The sequence below is a fragment of the Linepithema humile genome, chromosome 7 (assembly GCF_040581485.1).
Source record: "Linepithema humile isolate Giens D197 chromosome 7, Lhum_UNIL_v1.0, whole genome shotgun sequence".
NCBI lineage: Eukaryota > Metazoa > Arthropoda > Insecta > Hymenoptera > Formicidae > Linepithema > Linepithema humile.
This window is the reverse complement of record NC_090134.1, coordinates 1,993,077-2,014,345: the sequence shown is the minus strand read 5'-3', so window position 1 is coordinate 2,014,345 and position 21,269 is coordinate 1,993,077. Positions and strand designations below refer to the sequence as shown.

Below are 21,269 nucleotides of genomic sequence, written 5' to 3'. Positions count from 1 at the left end.
CGGTGTTAACGAACGAGAGACGTTCCGCGATTATGCGGGCGATAAATCAGCGCCAATAAAATCCGCGATATTCTCCTCCTCGCGATCCTGCTCGGGGCACTTCCGATTATGATCGCCGTATCGCCGTGCGCAATATTGTGCGCGACCTTGACGGTCGGACGTGTTAGGGCATAGTCAAGCGGATCCTGTAAAAAAAGCCAGCGCTTGGCGGAAAGCAAGCACCACGAAGCCGGATTCCAAAGTGCCCGCGACCTCGAAGGCACTCGCGTGACCAGTTCGCGGCAACTTCACAAATTCGCATTTCGAAAGAAAAGATGCAAATACGCTGCAGGGCGTGGTTACACGCCACTACATGCGTATATAAACGTCCTGGCGGCGTGTCGAATCGAAGATACTGGTGTCGATACGGTCGCCATGAAGAGCGCATCCGTAAGTGCTCGCGTAGGCAGAACGCGATTCAAAAGTCTGTCCAAGTCTTTACCCTGAATCGCTTCAGTGACCTTACGTGGGTTTCATATCTACGCGCGTCAGGATTATCTCTGTGAAAGATCGTGCGGAATAAATTCTCGGTATATCGCGAAGATTTATTTCTGCATTGTACAACCTTTATCTAAAAACAATTTTATTCAACCGACACGAATAAAGCTTCATATCTTACATTATGTACTACAGCTACATTATTATAAAATGCTATGTTGCGACGTTTAATTTTTCTATTAATTTGTAAATTAATAAATAAATTGATAAATTAAAGTTTTGTTTGTTCTTGTAATTTATACAGCATGTGCAAAATTAAAAAAACCTATAGCGGGTCAATATTTTTATTTTGAAAACCTCAAAATCTTGAAGCACACATGAATTTATATCCAACATGGATGTACATGAGAAATTTGATAAATCATGTCATTTTTCTAGGTAAATTGCTGATACCTATCTCACTGCAATGTTATTTGGCGATATCAAGTACCTAATCTTAAGCCCTTTTAATCTGAACACCTTTCGCGAACCTGACAGACATCGCGTAAGCCATAATGCAAGTTACGCAAATCACAAGTCTGATCACGCGCTTTCAGTTTTTCCTTGTCTGCTGTTTATTCGCCACTGGCTTTGCCAAGCCGGCGGTGTTCCTCGGCTATCAAGACAGCCTGGGCCAATACAGTTTCGGCTACAGTGCGCCAGGATCGGCTAGATCAGAAGTCAGAACGGCTAATGGCGCGACCAGAGGCACTTACAGCTACATCGACGAGACCGGCGTCATCCAGACCACGCAATACATCGCCGACGGCGAGCATGGATTCCAGGTGATCGCCACGAATTTGCCGCAGGCGCCGCTTCCGGTCCAGGACACGCCGGAAGTGGTAGCCGCGCGCACGGCGCACCTTCAGGCTCTAGAACTGGCAGCGCGGAGAGACGAAGAGGCTCAGAATCAAGAGATTCAGGAAAACGCGCAGGAAAGGAAAATTGAGGGGAACCAAAGTAACGCGCTTCTCAGCAGATCGCAAGAGCCGGAAGCTAAGTCCGTGGAAAATCGGCAGCAGAAAGTAGAGCAAAAAGTAACGAAGAGCGCCGAAAATGTTGAGTTAAAGGAAAATAGTGACGAGACTCTGCAAGCAGTTGCATCTAAAAGTGGCGTTGATAAGGAGAGCGAGAAGTTGCAAGGAGCCCACGAGGTGTGTGTATATATTTAACAAATTAAGTTTAAATTATCATCTTCAACTTTTGCGAATATCAAGGCAATATCTAATAGAATTTAATCTAATTAAAAGTTCATATAATGAGAGAAATATTATATTAGCATTTCAAATATTTTTTGCAAAATCCTTTATCAGCATTTTTGAAAATGATCAACAGGAATCTTCCGGAAAAGCATCGCAGGAAATTCTCCATGACGCGAATGTTCCAGTGATTCCGTTAATTTCCACTCACGAGCGATTACCTCAATCATTGGTGCAACCCGCGATGGTGCCGATATTTCGGATCTCCCTTGGAAACCAGGAGATTGAGCCTTCCGCCATACCGGAGTCATCGATCGTGCAAGGTCGCTACGATCGTAATCTGCCATTCACTCCTTGTTTTGCTCCGATTGTATAAAATATTAAATTGCCGCGGGCTATTTTTTTGACAAATATCTTCGCTTTCGCGCAGTTTCGGCGTTCCATGCTAGTTTTATATATTTTCTACACGTTTCTGTATAAATATTCAAATAATTCCACAGTTGTGATTTAAAAATTTGACACAAAAGAATACGTAATATTCTTAGAACAGTGTTTTTAACGAAACATAACGTCGCGTGCATAGATTATCTTATCAAAAAATTAAAATTGTTCCTTCACTTTCGATCGCGTTTTACGAACTGTTCTTCGAAGGACGTGTTTTCGGGGCCGAAGACCGTCTGAGGTCGCTCTGTCATCGCGACCGGTTCGTAAACTCGTTGATAGTGCAAATTGATTCAGCAACAAAGCCGGAAAATTACAGTAAATTATAAGGCTTGTGCGAGAAATGAGTTTGCGTGAAAGTGATCCCCCGGTTCTTGTTTCGCAGGTGCTTCCGGCATAGTCACGCCGGCTGGGACAGCCTTGAAGAGCGGAGCGATATTGACTAAGGAAGCTGCGACGCCGGAGAAGAAACAGCAACCTGCGAGCGAACAAGCTCACGCTGTCAATACACTGTTCGCGCCGCTGAGCACAGTTCCGCTGAGTTCTTCGAGTTTCATTAGATACGCATCGCCGGTGTCTCTTTACTATGTCACTTACAACACTCTGTGAGAATGCAACAGAACACGTATCTCGGAAGGTGTATGATTCATGGAACAAATAAACGTGCAGACAATATGAAATGATAAAACGGCTTGTTAGTTTTTCTTACGTTTGTCAAGATATTTTTATTCTTCTTTACAAAATAATGGATGTTGTCGGACAATACAACGGAATAGTATGCGTATATAATCGATACTAAGAATAAGGATAATCAAAATCAGCGTCACCGTCGCCATCGTCACTTGTTACGCTAATGGAAACACTGGTACTTATCGGCGTAAAGTAATACTAGGCATAAATGAGACATTAAAATAGACTAAAAAGAATTGCATCTCCTTACTTGATTCCTAATGGAATTAAAAATAGAACGTCGTCAATGATGAAATCATCGACTATTACTATATAACAGCCGTTGCATACATATACGATATGTTAGTCGAAAGAAATTATTTTTTTTTTTCACATTTCAATTACGTTCAGAAAATTTCAGACAAGACGTGATTTACGTGATCGTTTTTACGTGATCAAAAAATATCGTGTTAACATTTCATTTCACGTTCAAATTCTCAATTTGTTAATTACTCGAGTCCTTATATCGTTCGATCAATGAAATTAGACATCTAAATTAATTTTAATTTTAATAAATATCGTATAATTGACAAATATTAATTGATAAATTGATTCTCAAATTAAGTGGTTGGCGAAGATTATATCATTCGAGAGCGCAATGCAGTCGGTTCGCTAGATGTGGTCATCGTTAAAATTCGAGGACATGTCGGATGACAACGTTAAACAGGAAGATTACGCGATCTACTTTCACTGGCCCGATTTATTTCTAACTCTGCGCCGAGAAGAACTGCTATAGTTACAAGCAGTCGCAATTGCGACCGCATCCGTACGGACGATTTAAGCTCGGAGGAAAATCGCGCCCTGTTCACAATTCATTATCACGGCAGAACGAATCTCTCGACAATCGTAGGGCTCGTCTGAAATTAATTACAGCCGATTGATAACTGCAATCCCCGCTTTTCGCGCGTGCGTCGAGTGATAATACTGAAATTGACACTTATCGTGATAAGTAATCGCAATGATAGTACATTGTAAAAAATCTGGATAACAAAAGTGGCAAATAGTAATAATAAAACTGCTAGCGCTATCCACGTTCGGCAATAATGATAATAATGATGGAATAAAATTATATTAATAGCGAAGGAAGAGTGTAGTAACTACGTAATTGAGATTTTTCGTGTGTTTCTGCACGCCCCACCGTTGCCATTTCTCTATACATAACATTCTCTTTTACATATATATTTTTATATATATATATAAATCTAAATTTTATAATGTTCATATTTATATATAACACACTTGTTCTAGACGTCAAACGCATTGACTTCGAAGCTCAGATGATCGATACTCTTCGATCTTCGTCGCTATTCTTCTTCCTTTCTCTCTCTTTTTTTTTTTTTTTTTATATACTGCCTACTCAATTTTTGCCTGCTTTTCCAATACGCTGCCCCGATTTGCATTCAATATGCTGCTACTAGTGATGGGTAATGTTGTGCGGAACGTTATACTCGGCTAACATTACGCGAATGTCTCAAATACAATGTTCAGTGTGTATTTAAATTAGAAGATTCACCTCAAAGTATATATTCGTTTATATGTAGATAAATATTTGGACGCTGCGCTTGTGCTGTGCAATATTCCCGTTGAATTTCCGTAAATCTTAAAATCGCACGGATTAACAGGTTTCCAATCAAAATTGTTCAAGAAATGGCCTGAAAAACTAATTTTATTAATCCGCGCGATTTTAGAAAAATTTCTTTCTTTTTTATAGTTCACAATTTGAGTCAATGCGAGCAAATTATACACGAAAACAGGACATAGAATTTATACAAGCATGAACTACTACGAACATTATCATCGCGATATTCGTCGTCACTGTACATAGTAACAATCGAAATACTTCTTTGCAAAAGATAAAATATTTACTTAACGTTACGTGAGCAATATTGAAACAATATTTTAATTTCTCTAGTTGAGAAACAATTCTCACACTCAATTATTTCTGCCATTCATCTAAAATCACTGCCATTAACTTCTTGACAATATTTTGTGACAGCGAAAACAGCCTCGAGAAGAGGTAATTCGTTCATTCTGGTCAAAAAGGAATTGTGTGAACGGACGATTTTGAAAAAAAAAAAAAAGATTTAGTTAATTTCATCGACAGTTAGCGTCAAATAAACATTGTTATAAATAATTAATATTGTAATATTAATATTATTAACCGTTAGAGAGTCGCAAGATATTAATGTCTCAACATCGGTATTTATATTTTAAAGCAAGTTATCAATCAAACATATAGATATCGGGTTGTTCGGAAAGTTTTGCAGTCTTTTCTCAAATTTAATCTTTATGAAAGAAATCTAAGAAAGCTTTTCAAGCAACCAAACGCATTGCTTTGTAAAGTGAAATATTCATGATGTAAAAAAAAAACTCTTGGCCCTCTAAAGATTAACAATTACTATTAATTATTTCTAATAATTAATATTAAATCTTTTGAACATTCACCGCGATGTCGCGTAGCGCGTCTTTATATCAGAAATGTCATATGTCAAAAACACAATTCGCGCGACGTAGTTTCAAACCCTCGCTAATATCATTGCACGGAAGTCATTACTTGAAAATCGGATGCACCACGTTCGCCTGCATCGTCCGCGTATCCCAGTGCATCTTCTCAATTCACATGCCGGCGATATGTACTCTTGAATATCAATGAAAGTCAAACACAATTGGGCCGACGTGCGCGTGAACTCGGATTTTACGAGGATTCTTCATGCCGCGATTAAATCGTCGATATGAAGAAACGAGGTGATCCTCCTGCGATTTTATCTAATCCGCGATTGGCTTGCAACCGGTTCGCGAAAACTGCATCGACGAATCCCATCTCCGCTGCGTAATTTCACCTTATAAAAATCTCGCCGTTTGATTTGTTTTTTTTTTTTTTTTTGTGATTCCTAAATTTGAGAACTCCGCTTGTAACGATCTCGAGGCTGGGTTTTGTGGTTTTCTGGATGGAAAAAAGCGACGCGCAACGCGGCCCGTCGAATATCTATAAGTTTCTCTTTCTCTTTTTCTGTTTTTTTTTTTTATTTATTATTATTATACTTCTCTTGCTACACCTCGCGAAACTACTGCCAACTTACCTGGCGACGATAAAATTCATTATTTAATACTCTCTATATAGTTTGTTATATTATTAATCTTCCTCTCCGCATATACGAGTATGACTGTATATTTGTATCCGTGTGTATGTACGTGTGTATATGTACTCAGATGTCTATACCACTGCACTACGCGCGTGAGCGTGATTAACTCGGGTGATTTCGCCCTGACTTAATTATAACGCATCCGACAATCTCGATTGACTATGGTCGAAAGGCGTTCACGTTTTGTCGCACTGTCAGTGGCGAGGAATTGACTTCGCGTATTCGTTTCTAAAAAACTTTTTATCGTGTTATATAATCATCCTAGGCGTCGAGGAGCTTCTCTTTCTCTCTCTCTCTCTCTCTCTCTCTCTTTCTCTCATATTCTCTCATTCTCTCCTGAATAATTTCTTGTCGCTAATCTTCGTGCGCCCATACTTTCTCTAGATTCCTCGTAGTCTTTCGCACGGCACATTCTCGCCGGAAGAAGTCGTTAGAAGGAAGAATAATGTACGTGGCTCACTCGCAAACGACAAATTTGGCAAAGGAAAATTTGTTATTACATAAAATTAAATCGATTCTAGAGAGACGATATCGACGATATAAATCAGTCTGTTGCGGCAAAAAATAACGACGATAATTAAAGAATAGCGTTATTTTTATCATTTAATAGAACATTATTAAACACTGTTGTCATTATCGTTACGTTTGTCTTTCGAGAAATAGATATTATTCATTGCACGCTGTGAATATAGTAAAATATTGACGGTAATTTTTCAATGCATTTATCATTTCTCTATTTTTATAAATCATTAATTACTAGTTTTTAAAAAATTTGTTGACTTACTGATAAACGTAAACAAAATATATGCAATTACAATTGTTATATATTACCGTTATATTTTACCGTTCTCTCTTTTAAATATTTATCTTTTTCACAAGATCATTTTTTATTTAGGTATAATTCTGCGAGGTAACAAAGTGGAATGTTTCATCTAAAATTTTCAAACTGTTATTTTCAACAGTTTGATCTTCTTTTTTTTTAGAATGTATAAAAGTGGATTTATCGATATGCCGCAAGCAGATAAAATTCGATTCGAAATGCACCATTTCTCAGGAAAAAACAAAACCTCTGATTTTTTTTATCAAATAAAACAAAACAGTAATTTACTTATTCATATATTAGACTATGTTAATTTGATTAATAGTTATCCATCACTTCTCTTTCTCTACTAATTTGGGGACACTGAAATACAGGGACACATTTATACACACATATTATGTATATCCCGCGATCGTGCGCTATGATATCATTTTTATCTAACAAAATCTCTTTTCTCAGTGTGAATTTCAATGTCAATGCGAACGCTGATTACGACACTTAAAGACACTCGGTTTTCTCACGAATTTTTCGATCGGAACCGACACTGTTTTCTCGCGGCGCGAATGTACTCGTCTGCCTCGTTTCCGTTTGTAAATAAAGCACATCAATCTGAATATTTTTAAATTCTTCGTTTAAACTTAAACGCACGAAGCCTGCGCGATGGTTCAATAACGCGCGATACCACATATGATGAATATAACGACTATAAAGAATTAATTGATTAATTAGCCCGACCATCTTTTCGTTTTTCCGGTGAAATGAGCTTCAGCGTTCGGGGTGACTGTAAATCATTACCGGAAGTGTTGCGGACATTTGTATCCGTACACTTGTCACAATTTCCGTACTAAGTGTACTACTTGTGAATGTCGTGTGACTGTGAATGTGTATTTCGTGTAGCACAATGATGTACAGAGGACAGCATCATGCAGGAGAAAGATTCCGTCTAGAAATCGGAAGCTAATAGTGTCTCAGTGAGTATCCACGTGCCGAAAAGATCAGAGTTTCCAATGACAGTAATAGTAGCAACAGTAGAATTATAGTGACAATGGTAGTAGAATAGTAGTAGTAGTAGTAGGCCGTTCGAAGTAGATGGCGAAGGGAAAGACGACGATAGGCAGTAGCATTGCGATAGTTCGACGATCAGTGTTCGAGCTGGAAGAAAAATCATCAGAAGTCAGAAGGGAAAAGAGAAATTGAAGTAGACAAGAAAAAGAATAAAAAACTCTGCAACGAACAAAAACTTCAATCTCTAATTAATCACATTATCGATTGAAATAATTAAATTCATATTCTGCCGAATGAAAAAACTTCTCGCAAAAATTTACTCAGTGCAATGTTGAAAAGAAAGAAGAAAAAGAAACGCTACTCGATTAAAATGATAAGAAAATCGTCTAAATGAAAATTTATTACGACTTAGAACTATCGGGTTGATGGAAATATTATTGCTATAGTTCTAATGTGGATTATAAATATCACAGCGATGCGTGAGGTATTTTCATTATAACAAGCTACAAAGTGAAATGAAGAAGAACAGAGCGCATTATTGGATCGAAAGTCTTAGATGGTAGAAAAGGATGGGGTATAGTACATATATATATACATTGAGATAAGAGTGTATATATATAGCATGTATATAGTATACAGACAGATGTAGAACTACATAGATATACAGAACGCTAGAGGTACAAGTAGAACATGATATATGGAATACGAAATTATAGAGTGCCACTAAGACTTAGTGTTATGCAGCTTGTTGACAATACAAAACGTTAGTACGGCAATGGTCAAGCACGTCAGAGATTAAACGCGACGTCCCGTCCGGCAATTAAATATTTTCCAATCTCTGCACATTTCTCGCGCGCACGAAAAACTCTCCTCCACCGAGATATGCAACTTGCTCAATATTATTAAATACATTTATTTACATGAATTTTCTGCAACTCCGTTTTGCCGTGTGCAGGACTTTAAATATTTACTTCATTCGCCATAACTTCCACTTCTTTAATAATTAAAACTTTAATATTTCTTTCCAATTTCTGATATTATATAACGATAAAAAGCGATACGTCGTTCGATACGTCGTTTTCATTGGGACGGACGTCGCGAGTGATCTCTGGCGTATCGGAAGTGTGTGTGTATTTATATATTTCTGTGGGGGCGCAAAACTCTTTTGTGCCGCCAGAGCAAAATAATCGCACGGCTTCCGATCGCGCTCGCGATCTCGACCCGATTCGATCGAACATCGCGGCGGAGACATTACCAAACGCATATATAAATTACTCTGTGGATCGACTCGATCCGCTCTCTAATACCACATAGACGCTTTTCCTTGCTTTCCTTTTCGTTTTTTTTTTTTCGTCTCTCTCTTTCTCTCTCTCTGCGTCACTTCACTCTTTTCGCGCATTCTTCCTTGATTCTAAAAAGTAATGACGTTGATCCCATAGAATACAGTGTTTTTAAACATCTAGGCACAATTCCTAATGATTGTTTTGGGCGAGCTTGTGCGCAAGAAAATCTTCCTCCTTACTTCCGAACGGCGGAACTCTGTTTCTCGATCTTCCGACGCGTCAAGATCATAACCATTCTAAGGCAATTATCGCGATAATTTTTTTTTTTAAATAAAAGTGCATAATAAAAAAAAAAAGTAAACTTTAGGCAAAATTTTGCATTTTTCTGAGTAGAAAATACGGATTACTCGATTATTCAAATTACATAAAAAATGTAAACAGATTAAATATGATTTCTCAATATTACAAATATTTCAATTTTGAACGCACTTCAATATAAGTACGATAACAAAAACCAAAGATCGATAGATCGCGATTTCTGAAAAATGATGCACCTCTTTCACATTTTTTTGATAAGAGACGCGTCGAAAAATACGAAACGCCAAGTTCAATCACCCTTTCTTCCTGTATAGATCATAAGGGTCGCCGCGCGTGTGTGGATCACGATCGTCGCTCTAGATTCGCCCCTTTCGATCCACATCAACGCGGTTTTCCCGATAAAAAAATATATTAGAATAAATAAGAAAACAAAATGTGAAGTAGAGCAGGTCATGAAGCGGGAAATGTAAGGATCGTGCGTGAGAGGCGACATAAAAGTCCTCCTTGTATATACATTTTTTTTTCGTGAATGAAAAATAAATCGTATTCAGAGTAAATAAGCTTGAAGCTTTTAGGTCGCCACTGGAAACCGCGCGAAATATGGAAAATAGTTATCGGAGAGAGGTTTAGGTAGCTGGAGACACACAGAAAGAACACAAAAAAATGCGTTGGGTTTATTTTTTCTCTTCTTTCAATCGTTTTTCTTGACAAATCGAATTAATTATATTGTATATGTACTTTCGTCCCGCTCGCTCGCGAAGTCTTTTTATTTTCGCTTCGACACTCGGTGATATCGGAGGAGGTTAAAAAAAAAAAGGTAAACATGTCGAGGAATAGCGTGACAGAGAAAAAACGGTACAGAGATTCACAACAATTCACAAGTATAGATGCAGGGGAAGATAAGTGGTAAATTTCGATTAAAAGTCATTTCATTAAAACACGAGATAAAAAGAACAGGCAAGAACATATAGTTACTTACGAGCCGCAAACGCAATTAACGGTTACAAGTAAAAGCAAACATTGGTCGGAGCGGCAACAGTAGCACTCATAGTAGTAGAGTAATACAATAGTAGAGTAATACAGTAATGATAAGAATAGAAGTATAGTATAAAGCATACGATGTATATATATAATAATAATATATGTATAGAGAGAGAGAATATGTGAGAAAGATTAAGAGAGAAATATATAGATGATGAAAAGAGATAGAGATAGAGAGAGAAAGAGAGAGAGGAAGAGAAGAAAGAAAAAGATACAGTATAATTATAAAATAGATTAAATATAGAGAATTGTAGCGCGATCCGCGTTGCCATTAATAATACTAATTTAATACTAATAATTAATACGTAAAAAAGGTATGTTTTTTTTTATTTTTATAATTTAATGCCAATGTGTGCAATGCGAACCGCCGTTATTGTTTAATAAAGAGAGAAAAGATAAAGTGGAAAGAATCGGAGTAATAGTAGAAATTGATGACTAGTGAGAAGTGACAGCAATAAGTAGAGTAGTAGAGTGGAAAGAGTAATAGTAATAGTAGTAGTAGTAGAGTAGTAGTAGTAGTAGTAGTAGAGGAGTAGTAGTAGTAGTAGTAGTAGTAGTAGTAGTAGAGTAGTAGTAGTAATAATAGTAGTAATAGTAATAGTAGTAGTATAGTAATAGTAGTAGTAGTAGTAGTAGTGCTAATGACAGATGAAAGAATAACAGCGAATAGTGTTATCGCCATTGAAGAGTGATAGTAGAGGGTGAAAAGTAATTACGAGTAATTAGAAGCGTACATGAATTAAAAGAGAAGAGCAGTCTCTCTCTCGGCGCGTAATCAAGCGCGTCGTTTTAATGCTAAAATAAAAAAAAAAGGGAGAAAAATTCATTAAACGTAAGAATAAGATAATTCTAGTAAAAGTAGGTAATTAATAATTAGCGCAAATAACATTAATGATCGCAGTAGCGGTGATAATAGCAACCGGCGACGATTAAAAAGTAAGATAAAAGTAAGATTAAAAGTAAAAGACAGGAGGCGTGGGGTAACGCAAAACAATAGCTTTCAGCGGGAAGAAGTAGTGAATGATGATAATACCGATAATGTCAAAGTAGGGAATAAGATGCTCGTAAAATACTAACAGACAGACCTGGAAGATATCACACAAATTTGCACAATCGGACTTTTCTCGCACTTCTGATATGTACAAAATTCCCTTAAATATTTCCTGAGGTACTCTTGCGAACGAACGGACACGCATAACGCAAAATATAAGGAAACTGCGTTTCGTACGTATGACGATTTAAAAGATGCATCACCGATTTGTGTAAAGAAAATCACATTTGTCTAATACACATATCAAGCTAAAAAGATACAGTATTCTTGCAAAATTTCTTAACTCGGGACATGTAAATACGCAAGAATAAAAAAAAAAAAAAAAAAAAAAAAAACGGAAGCTTCAAATAGTAATAATAAATAATATAAGGTACAAAAATGATTAATCACTTCGCAATAAATTCGCACGGTAAAAGCGCCTCCAGATCTGTCCGTGGAAAATCGAGAAAAACACTTTCGTCAAAGGGGATTCAAGAGTCGAGCTATAAAAAGATCCTGGGCGATAATGTTAAATATCGCGTCGGCATAAACTGTATGTGTGAACGTGTCGCGCCAAAGAAGGCACGTGGAAGATCGTCAATCGTATGTGTTTTCGCGCGTGTTAAAACATATCCTCGTGTGTACAACTATATTATATTGTGCACGTGTGTGTGCGCGCGCGTGTGTATGTGTGTGTGTGTATATGATAAATCCGACATGTAGATGTGCGTGCGTCTCGCGTAAAATGCTGATAGAACAATAGAAAGACCGTCTCGTCGATCGTTTCGACGATCCGGCTATCTTTTCTCCCTTTTACTCCTCCTCTTTTCTCCACGTTACACGACTGTCCCTGAATTTTTTTTCTCTTACTTTCTTCTTTTCTTCTGCTTGCATTGCGTTTCGCAGCGCGCTCGCAAGCATAATGAACAAAAAGAGACCGACCTCCGCCTTCCTACCGATAGACTAATTCCTAATCGAACTTACTAAGAAAGAGCTTAATCGTAAAACGCCCGCTCTGACAATGGTTCTCGTCGAAAGAAAATCGTCTGCTTTGCCGGAGACGAGCTGATTGTGACTTGCAACGCAATTCCTGGCCCATGATTGGTTTTCTCTCTCACATGTATCTTCTTCAGATTTAGAGCGCGCTTCGCCGACGATCGAGATCCTGATGATACAATTCCGCGCGGTACCACAGTTTATCGAAATATTTAAGGAAATACTTTTTTCACGTGTAAAAGGATCTTCTTATCGCGAATTTGTCACGAGCGACGCGTGGAATCGCCATCAGCCGTCGATCGGGTCGAAGAACGACGACTGTGAGACGTGGGAAAGAAGGAAGGTAGACGCAGAAAACCGAGGATCTTTCTGGGCACGAAATTTGGAAAGTGCGAAAGTTTAAAGGCGGAGTTGATATTTGTCACGATACTTGTAGACTCGGAAGTTTTTGCGAACAGGCGAAAAGTAGGTGGCAAGATTGCTAGAAAGGCTAGAGCAATATCCAAGAAATAGTGTATGTACAATTTGAGATTTTTTAAAAAATTCCTAAATGAAAAAAAAAAAAGAAATGAAAAATAGTAAAAATACTATTTTATGCTCTACGAAACATTTTCTTAGTATGTGAATAATTCTTATAAAATTTTGTTATCAATTCTCAGTAAGCGATGATGAATAATGCAATTAAAATATCATTAGAAGGCTGTGTAAAAAGTTTATCGCGTAAAATGCTTTCGAAGACGTAAAATTGTGCTTTTAACAATCATAATCTTACAAGAAAAAATTAATCTAGTTATCGATCGCGATGCGAATCGGAGACGAATTTAACGTGTTTTAGGTCCTCTTGTTTTTTTTTTATTTACATTCGCACCAGTCGTCCACCAGTTCGATGAAAATCTCTCGAAGAAGGAAAACAGGTAAAACGTATGGAGGGACCGAGGAAAGGAAATAAACACGAAGAAAGGGGTTCGGTGCGTAGGCAGCTTATCACGGCTCAGAGATTCCGTCTGAATTTCGTCAATTGTCGATACAGAGAGTCGAGTGATTGTCATTTAACTATACACGTTACTTAGTCTGGAGACTTAATTAGAAAGGAGCTACTACACGATTCTAAGACGCTAAATAACGTTTCTTTTTTTTTTTTTTTTACTTCGCTAACACTCTTCCTTACGAGATTTACGCTCCCGCTTTCCATCCACTTCTCTCAATTCTCACAACGCTTCTCATCGGCTTAACGACTACTGTTTAGGTAATTTCTACAACTCTCATTGACTTACAACATATAGTATTTGTGTCTTGTGATTTAGCTGGTTCTCCTTGCGCGCGCGCTAATCGAGAAGAAACAAACGTATTCTACATTCTCGACCACGTAGGTGTCGTCTTGTTCGGGAAGGGGGTTCTATCGTTATCATGATTTCGCAAAAATTAGGCTCCGTTGAATTGTACGCTCCTCGTCTTTCGCGATAATTAGTTGTAACATCGTGACGAAAGTGATATCATTGCAGTCTCAGTTCTATTCGAACGACTAATAGCAACTTCATCATCGAAACCTCTCTTCGCTATTTTCCCTTAAAGTAGAAACTTACCAAGAACTCGAGACTGAAAAACTGGCTCGAACAGCTCACATACGCGAGAAAAATCACGAAATCGATGGCTGATCGATCGTTCGCTGCCCTACCGTCCCGTCTCCGTCATGGATTCCCTAATCCTCGAGATCTAAGCTAGCGTGATTCTCGTGGAAGCAAGAGCGGGCAAGAAAATCGTGGAATCATTCAGTCAACAGACACACTAACAAGTAATCCGCACACCCAAACGATCTGTGTACGTCGAGAAGAAATATCGCGTTCGGTTCTCTTCGCCTATCCGCGCTTATAGAATCGAGATAACGGCTGATCAAAATGGTAAAAAAGGGAAAAGTAAAAATAGTAAGCACAAGTAGTATTTTGCAATTTAAAAGAGGTTGGTTTAAATTTAAAAAAGATATTAAACTCTATTCTGATACAAAAATAAGATATAATTTTTACGTCTTTGCATTCTTGAGATTTAATATTATTTTGTTAAAATTGACATTTGGATCAATCGCTATCACGATTCTTCAGTTCTCTATTTAAAACGCCTGACAATTATGATCTGCCCTCTCACCGTCGACGCTACATCTCGAAGACCTTTGTTACGACGTTCGCACTTTGAAGACCCTGTGTCTTTTAAACGCTTTTCCCCTCTCGCAATAAATTAATGTATACTTATTTTAATTTCGAGCTACGTCCCTCCGTGTGTCCTTGTATACCTGTGTGCATATTCGCGCGTGTGTGAGTGTGTATGTTCAAGGTATTTTCTTGCTGCCAGCCGCCCGTATCATGCACAACATCCAAATCGTACTCGCAATACTGGAAAAAGAAGTCACTTGCGTTGACGGCGAGTCGCAACCGATTGTCGATCACTCGCAATTACTGCGAGAAATTACGCAAGATCTTCGTGGCTATCGCTTCGGTCGCAACGGACTCGTCCCACCTTTAATCTCGATATCCTAATTCTAACACACGGAAAAGATTTGATAAGAGATCGAGGGGACCGCCAGGCGCATCGATTCACGATCGCCGATCACGCGCAATCGCGAAGCCGGCGCGCCCGACGATCTTTTGACATCTCGTGCATTTATTTTTTTTTTTTTAGAGTTGCTTCTTTCCCAATGTGAACGACGCCTAAGGCCCCGATTAGGCAAGCAGACCATATTTCCTGAATTTCAACGACATATCCTACGATAGCACAGATCATAGTCATTTAAAACTCGTCATATACATACATTTACATTTATATACCTCGCGCTTCCGCCCGATCGCGCTAATGCCGCGTATGCAATGTGTTTCATCGTTTCCTTTCTCCATCTTTCTGCTTGAGTTTCGCCGCGCATTATACAATATATTCATAATAGATTAATCTTCTCTCTAATTTATGTGATAATCCGTAACACGTTAGTAACCCTATATAGACTTATCCCTTATTAATAAAATATAGATTATCGGGATGCAGCCGTTGCGCATTTTGGACACACCTGTTACAATGCGATATATCAAATATATAGTAGATATAAGTCGTGTGTCTGTGTGCATGTATAGATGTGTCTCTCTCTCTGTGTATGCATGTTGTGTGTGTTGAGTGAGTGTGCGGCTCACGTCCGGAGCGGGTGTATACCTGCTGTATATGCTTGTATATATATACATACATACATATATATATATATATGTATGTGTGTATAAATATATATATATATATATATATATAGTTTAAGTATACCCTCTGTGTGTAGGCTAAGCTTCGTCTAAGCTGCGTGGCTCTCTATCTATCTAACAGACTCCGAATTTCCTTGGTCCAAGTGCGATATCTCACCGCGTCGTAGTACCGCCGATTTTCTCCGTTCGCCTCTCGCCTTACGCGCCTTCTTCCTTTCAGAGTTAACGAACCGATCGGTCAATCAGATCGAGAGATCACTTGATGAGAATGATAGCTCGACAGCATAGACGCAATACCACTGTCGAGTTTACAGTCTGATAACGGCTTTTTTGCCAAATAAAATTAATTATTCGTGCGTCACCGAAGAAGTCGAGTCGCACATATTCATTCTTTGTCGGTGAATCTTTGCGTTTCTCGTAAGAGAGCTGCGCCTATGCTGCGCGGGGACGCATCCCCGTTGATCCACCGGTCGATTTCCCGCGCGACGAATCGGGGGGAATTTCGGAGCCTGGATAATCTACGACACCATGTAGCGAGTGCTGGCTACTCCAACCCTCACCTCGGCCCCCCTCAACTCAGCTAATGATATAGTCGATCTATCCGTCTACAGGGTGCCTCCTCTTTGTTTTTCTTTTTCTCTTTTCGTCTTGCCTATCACGCGAGGACCGTTCGAGCAAAAAAGGAGGAAGGCCGATCTAACGTGTGTCGTACGCGACAGCGAGTGAGTGAATTGAATAATTGTGCGATTGAACGTCGGGCACCCTGTAGATATCTATAACTCCAAATATAGCTGCCCCGTTTCCGGTACGACGTTTCTACTAATAACAGTCCCTTACGAAGGAAAGACTCGCGTCGTTCGTGAGACGAGTTTACTTTGGCAATAACGGGAGAACCGATTCCCCCTTTTGCGAGCAAAAGAGCTGATTGTCACCAGTTTGCGTGGTGGACATTGTTTTTTTTTTTTTTTTTTTTGCAAAGAAACGTTTACCTACGAAACAATCGCGCGAAATTATAGATGTCACAGTAATGATGTAATTCAATATTCATTTTCCGCGAATTATATCATGCAATTTAAATCAATTGTTGCAATATTATCAGGGCGCAAATCTTCTAAAAAATATAAAGGATTTTGAAAGACGGCAACAAAAATGCTGGACGCGTATGCATGTCCGTGTATTCCGTGTAAATGAGTGTGTGGAAACGCGTATCATACGACAGGAATGTGCTAAGAAACGGCCGGCAAATGACAAAACGTAACTAGCAACCTGGCGCGAATGGCGGGTGCTCGACGTTTGCGATTGGTGAAAAGGATACAAGAGCTCGGAGTAACACTCTGTGCGAGTTGTTCAGGTACGCTTAGACGATATCGTGCCGGAAGTACGATTGCACGGAAGCTCCCGCACGATCTCTCCTTTTCCTCTTTGTGGCACTATGTCGCGCTGCTATGTTCTGCGATAAAAATATGCGATAAGAATCGAGAAGATACGAAAGTATCAGAGCGTTGATTGAGCATAAAGTGCTTAAAAAAAAAAAAAAAAAAAAATGCGGAAGATACTTGAAATCCGAATGAAGAGATAAATAAAAGGAAATCCGTGTCAAACCGAGGACGCTTCTTGAATTTTAGATGCACGGCAAACAAAGTAGGCCGTTTTAAAAACGAGAAAAGATCAGTTCGCTCGGTGAAGTTAAAGACTGTATCGCGCACTGGAGTCTACGTGTGCGTCTGCGGTGATCGAGTGGTGGGGTTGTGTTTTTCTGTGTATGTCAATACTTACAGTGCCTTCTCGCGAGTGTCTCTTGTGCGACACGCGTTTCTTTGCAGCCCGGTGCGCTCGGAACGCGTGTCCATTTAAGAATGTATAAATGCAGTCGAAGTAAATAACGTGGTATCAGAAGTTCGAAAGACACAAAGATCATAGATGCAAAGACTGGCCCCTTCGCTCATGCCGGCTACTCGCTACGTCTTCTAAACAACTAGGCTGATTGGTCGGTACTCGATCGGCGAGACGCCGATTGGGGATCCGGAAACGTTTTACACAGACAAGTGGGGGGGTGGGGGTGGGGGGGGGGGGGGACCCTGAGAATCGGCGTTCGCGCGATCGAACAAGGATATCCTGTTCGCACGGCTCACCAAGAAATCCCGTTTTAGAGTTTTAACGGCTAGCCTACTTTGGCACAAACAGTACACCATGCCCGGGCCGGCATTCGCTTTGTTCTCACTTGTTTCGTCACTGCCTTGTACGATTACTGCGCCATTCGGCTTGGAAACTTCTTCTCGCCCCTCTCCACATAGTTTATCCGAAGTCGAAGTCGCGCATATTACTATTTTTCTCTTCTCTCTCTCTCTCTCTCTCTCTCTCTCTCTCTCTCTCTCTCTCGCACTCGCGCAATTTTTTTCTCTCGCTCGCTCGCTCACTCAGTTACGCCATTGTACAAGCTCTTTCTAACACGCGCCTCTGCCTTCCTCTCCCTACTTCTCCCTACAATCAGTTATGTTATATCAGTAAAATTTAATTGACTTCAACAGAACATCGATCAGACAAAAAGCTACGGGTTTCGCCGGGGCGCGCGCGGTACGTTATTATAATTGTGGACAATTTTCATCTTCTGATAAAAGCGACACCGAGAATCCTCGCCTTCGTCTAACGGCATCTTCTGCTTCGCGCGACTTCTCGGCGAGAACACCTCAAGCTCCTCAAGAACTGATCCGATCAATTTATAAATAATCTTGCATGTCGCTATAAAATTTTTTTCGTTCTCACTCGATTCGAATCTGACGCTTTCCGTCCTTTCCTCAGATAATTAGAATTCAAAGATTGCAAATAAATTCATCTCTCTTCGGACGCTAATTATCTTTCGGCACTTGCTTGAAATACTCTCTTATTTTTTACGGGGCACCCTCTCACAACCGAAGTCGATTATCGAAGGAATGCTTTGAATAACAGGAACTCTCGGCGGGGCAGATTGTGGGTCGCGATGGATCTATTTTTGGCTTAGAGAGGGAGAGGATATCTTTCTCCGTTCGCGTAGATATCATCCATTGACGTGAATCGTCCTCGAGGCATTTCGAGTAGTACCCGCCGATTCGCTGCAAATGATAGAAACTTCTCGCGCGCACGCGCTCCGCACGGTTGCAAACTTTTTAATTAGCGATATGTTCAACGATTCTCACTCCTTCCTCTCCTAGTCAATTACTTATCTAGTCGCTTACTATACGATTAAGATCCTAACACATGCCTAAGCATCTATTCTACTAAGAAATCTTGCGTATTCACTTGTACGTGTGTGTATATGTGTGTATATAAATCAGAGGGCGGTCGATAACATTTATCTCGTGCGCGGCGCGTACGTGATGATGTATGTATCGTATCTGCGTGTGTATTATGTGTGTGTGTGTGTGTGTATGTGTTGTGTGTATGTGTGTGTATGTAACTGCATAACCATACGGTCTCGCAAAGACGCGTATACGTGTGCGGGTGCGATAATACTTATGCGATATAGTCCACAAACTAAAACGTACAAATTATAAAAATGCACACTCGAGGTCGACGACCGTACGACGATGCGCGCAGTCGCGCCGCGCGGGCCTCAGAGCGGCGAACTCGTCTCAGCCGAACGATCAGGCCCAGCTCGACCCCTTTTTAAAGAAGCGTTCGACTTCGCCGGACAGTCGAGAATACTGGAAGTGTCCCCGAGAGCGAGAGACCCGCCCTCGAAGAAGCGTAAACGTAAGTCGAGCGGGTCGGATACGTTCGGTGCGGAGTCCGTCTAATAAAGTAGCTCTCAGAACGCAACGACTTTGATAATTGCTTTGCTTCCGCCTTACGAACGGATCGACCTACTGTGAAAAACGTCACTCACAAAAAACGAGTCCGGAAGAATTTTGAAGACGGATGATGCAATCGCTTCAACTCTTTTTTTTTTTTTTCTTTTTTCCTTCGTTTTTCATCTTGCTTTATCATCAATGCAAAATCGATCGGTTCGTCGGCGGAATTAGTAGTACCTTAAGCCTGCAAGGGTCCCGTGACATTGGCGGTTTTCTTACTTAAGACGCTCGATCATTAACATACGCCCGTTCCCGTCGTACTCGATCCTCAAAACATTATCGATCATATTGTCTCGCCCTTGAACGGAACGGAAGCCACGAAAAAGTACGTTCGATCGCGCGTTTGTTTGGTCGTCAGTAGAATGAAGATTGTCTCGCGGAAAAACGCTGCTGTGGGTTGTCGGCCGCCGCGTCGCGCGCGTGATCGTACGACGAGTACGACGATCATCGGGCAGAAGCCTCGCCGATTTTCTCGGGTCTGGCTTCCTCTCCTCTCTTTCGCAATCATTGTCCGCTCGTCGAACAAACACCGATGACGCGGAGATCTGCCTTCGAACCGATATACGAACGCCGTCGTGCGCGTTTTATCGCGAAATGGTCACTCTAGTATCCACGCAACTTTGAAAAATCCTTAATCGTAATCAGTGTAGCGGTCCGGACCGCGCGATCGTGAATTTTTTATGTATAATAACGTATGTTAGCTTCTCTAACGTTAACTCGCTCCTATTCAATCTTAATTCCTCATACCATGTGCTGCATGCCTACAGATGCTAGGCTCTTCGTGTCATCTGCTTCTCTCTCTTTCTCTCTCTCTCTCTCTTTTTTTTTTTTTATATCTCTATGTCTCTTTTGACGCAACGATCCTGGCTTTCACAAGTGATCGATCAAATCCTAATTTTTCTCTTTCCCTTTCCACAATCTGCGCCATGAACAATTTTAAACGGGCACATTATCATTCATTTCTGTTTCCAAGATTATAAAATCTCGAAATTGTCACGTTAAAACTATATTCGAAAGCCAGCACCGGAAACTACTTTCCAGAAGGCCGTCGCGAATTCATCTGCTGCTGGTTCTACTCGCAGCCCTGGTACATCACAAAACACCCTAGCAACCCTCGAGTCGACAGGATCAACCGGATGCGGAAATATTCACGCCGTAAAGACGTCCCAGCACCAAGGACAGGGTCGAAAGCATTCTAAGCTCGTTTGGACAAGGTTAACGCCCGTCCACTTGTTGCCTGTGTTACTCCGGAGTACAAATGCGCGATGCAGTTCCGTAAATAGGTCTCGTATGCAGTGCAGTCGGCCACAACAGCGTCGCGACCCTCGTAGGAATGGACACGAGCACCTGAGCGGGTTTCAACTGCGGGACCATCAGTCGTAGACCGAAACGGGTGACCAAAGGGGAACTAGGGCATAGGGCTGGTACCACTGCTGCTCGTGGAGTGGTGATTCTTGTTAGATGTTACTCTTGGAGAATGACACTCTGAGGTGGTTGGACTCGCTGAGCTGGTAGTTGTGCATTTTCTGCAAAGAACACAGAACAGTCGGCTTTAGAGCTTATTGTTAAACAATTGGAATTACTATTCACAATGTTTGTCAGGTTTTTCATTTCAATATTATTAGATTTCGAGTAAAGAGCTTTTCTCTCGCTTTCACTCTCCGGCAACCATTGAAAATAAATGGCATCAAGGG

The 21,269-nt window shown here is 40.3% G+C and overlaps 2 protein-coding genes across 19 annotated transcripts in view; one reads left to right on the top strand and one right to left on the bottom strand.

The window, feature by feature from the left end:
* Window positions 1-310: 310 nt before the first annotated feature.
* LOC105678385 (uncharacterized) lies at window positions 311-3,595 on the top strand. Its single transcript, XM_012377675.2, has 4 exons — window positions 311-429; window positions 1,074-1,670; window positions 1,852-2,038; window positions 2,542-3,595. The coding sequence occupies exons 1-4, from the start codon at window positions 415-417 to the stop codon at window positions 2,763-2,765; spliced, it is 1,023 nt and encodes a 340-aa protein (XP_012233098.2). The 5' UTR covers window positions 311-414; the 3' UTR covers window positions 2,766-3,595.
* A 2,148-nt stretch (window positions 3,596-5,743) lies between these two features.
* Window positions 5,744-21,269, bottom strand: part of heph (polypyrimidine tract-binding protein 1 heph) — a 365,110-nt gene continuing 349,584 nt past the window's right edge. For all 18 annotated transcript variants that reach the window (XM_067358872.1, XM_067358873.1, XM_012377733.2 and 15 more), the window contains one exon: window positions 5,744-21,101. In XM_067358872.1, the coding sequence (XP_067214973.1) occupies window positions 21,033-21,101 (69 nt within the window). In that variant the 3' untranslated portion in view covers window positions 5,744-21,032. The remainder of the gene's footprint in view (window positions 21,102-21,269) is intronic.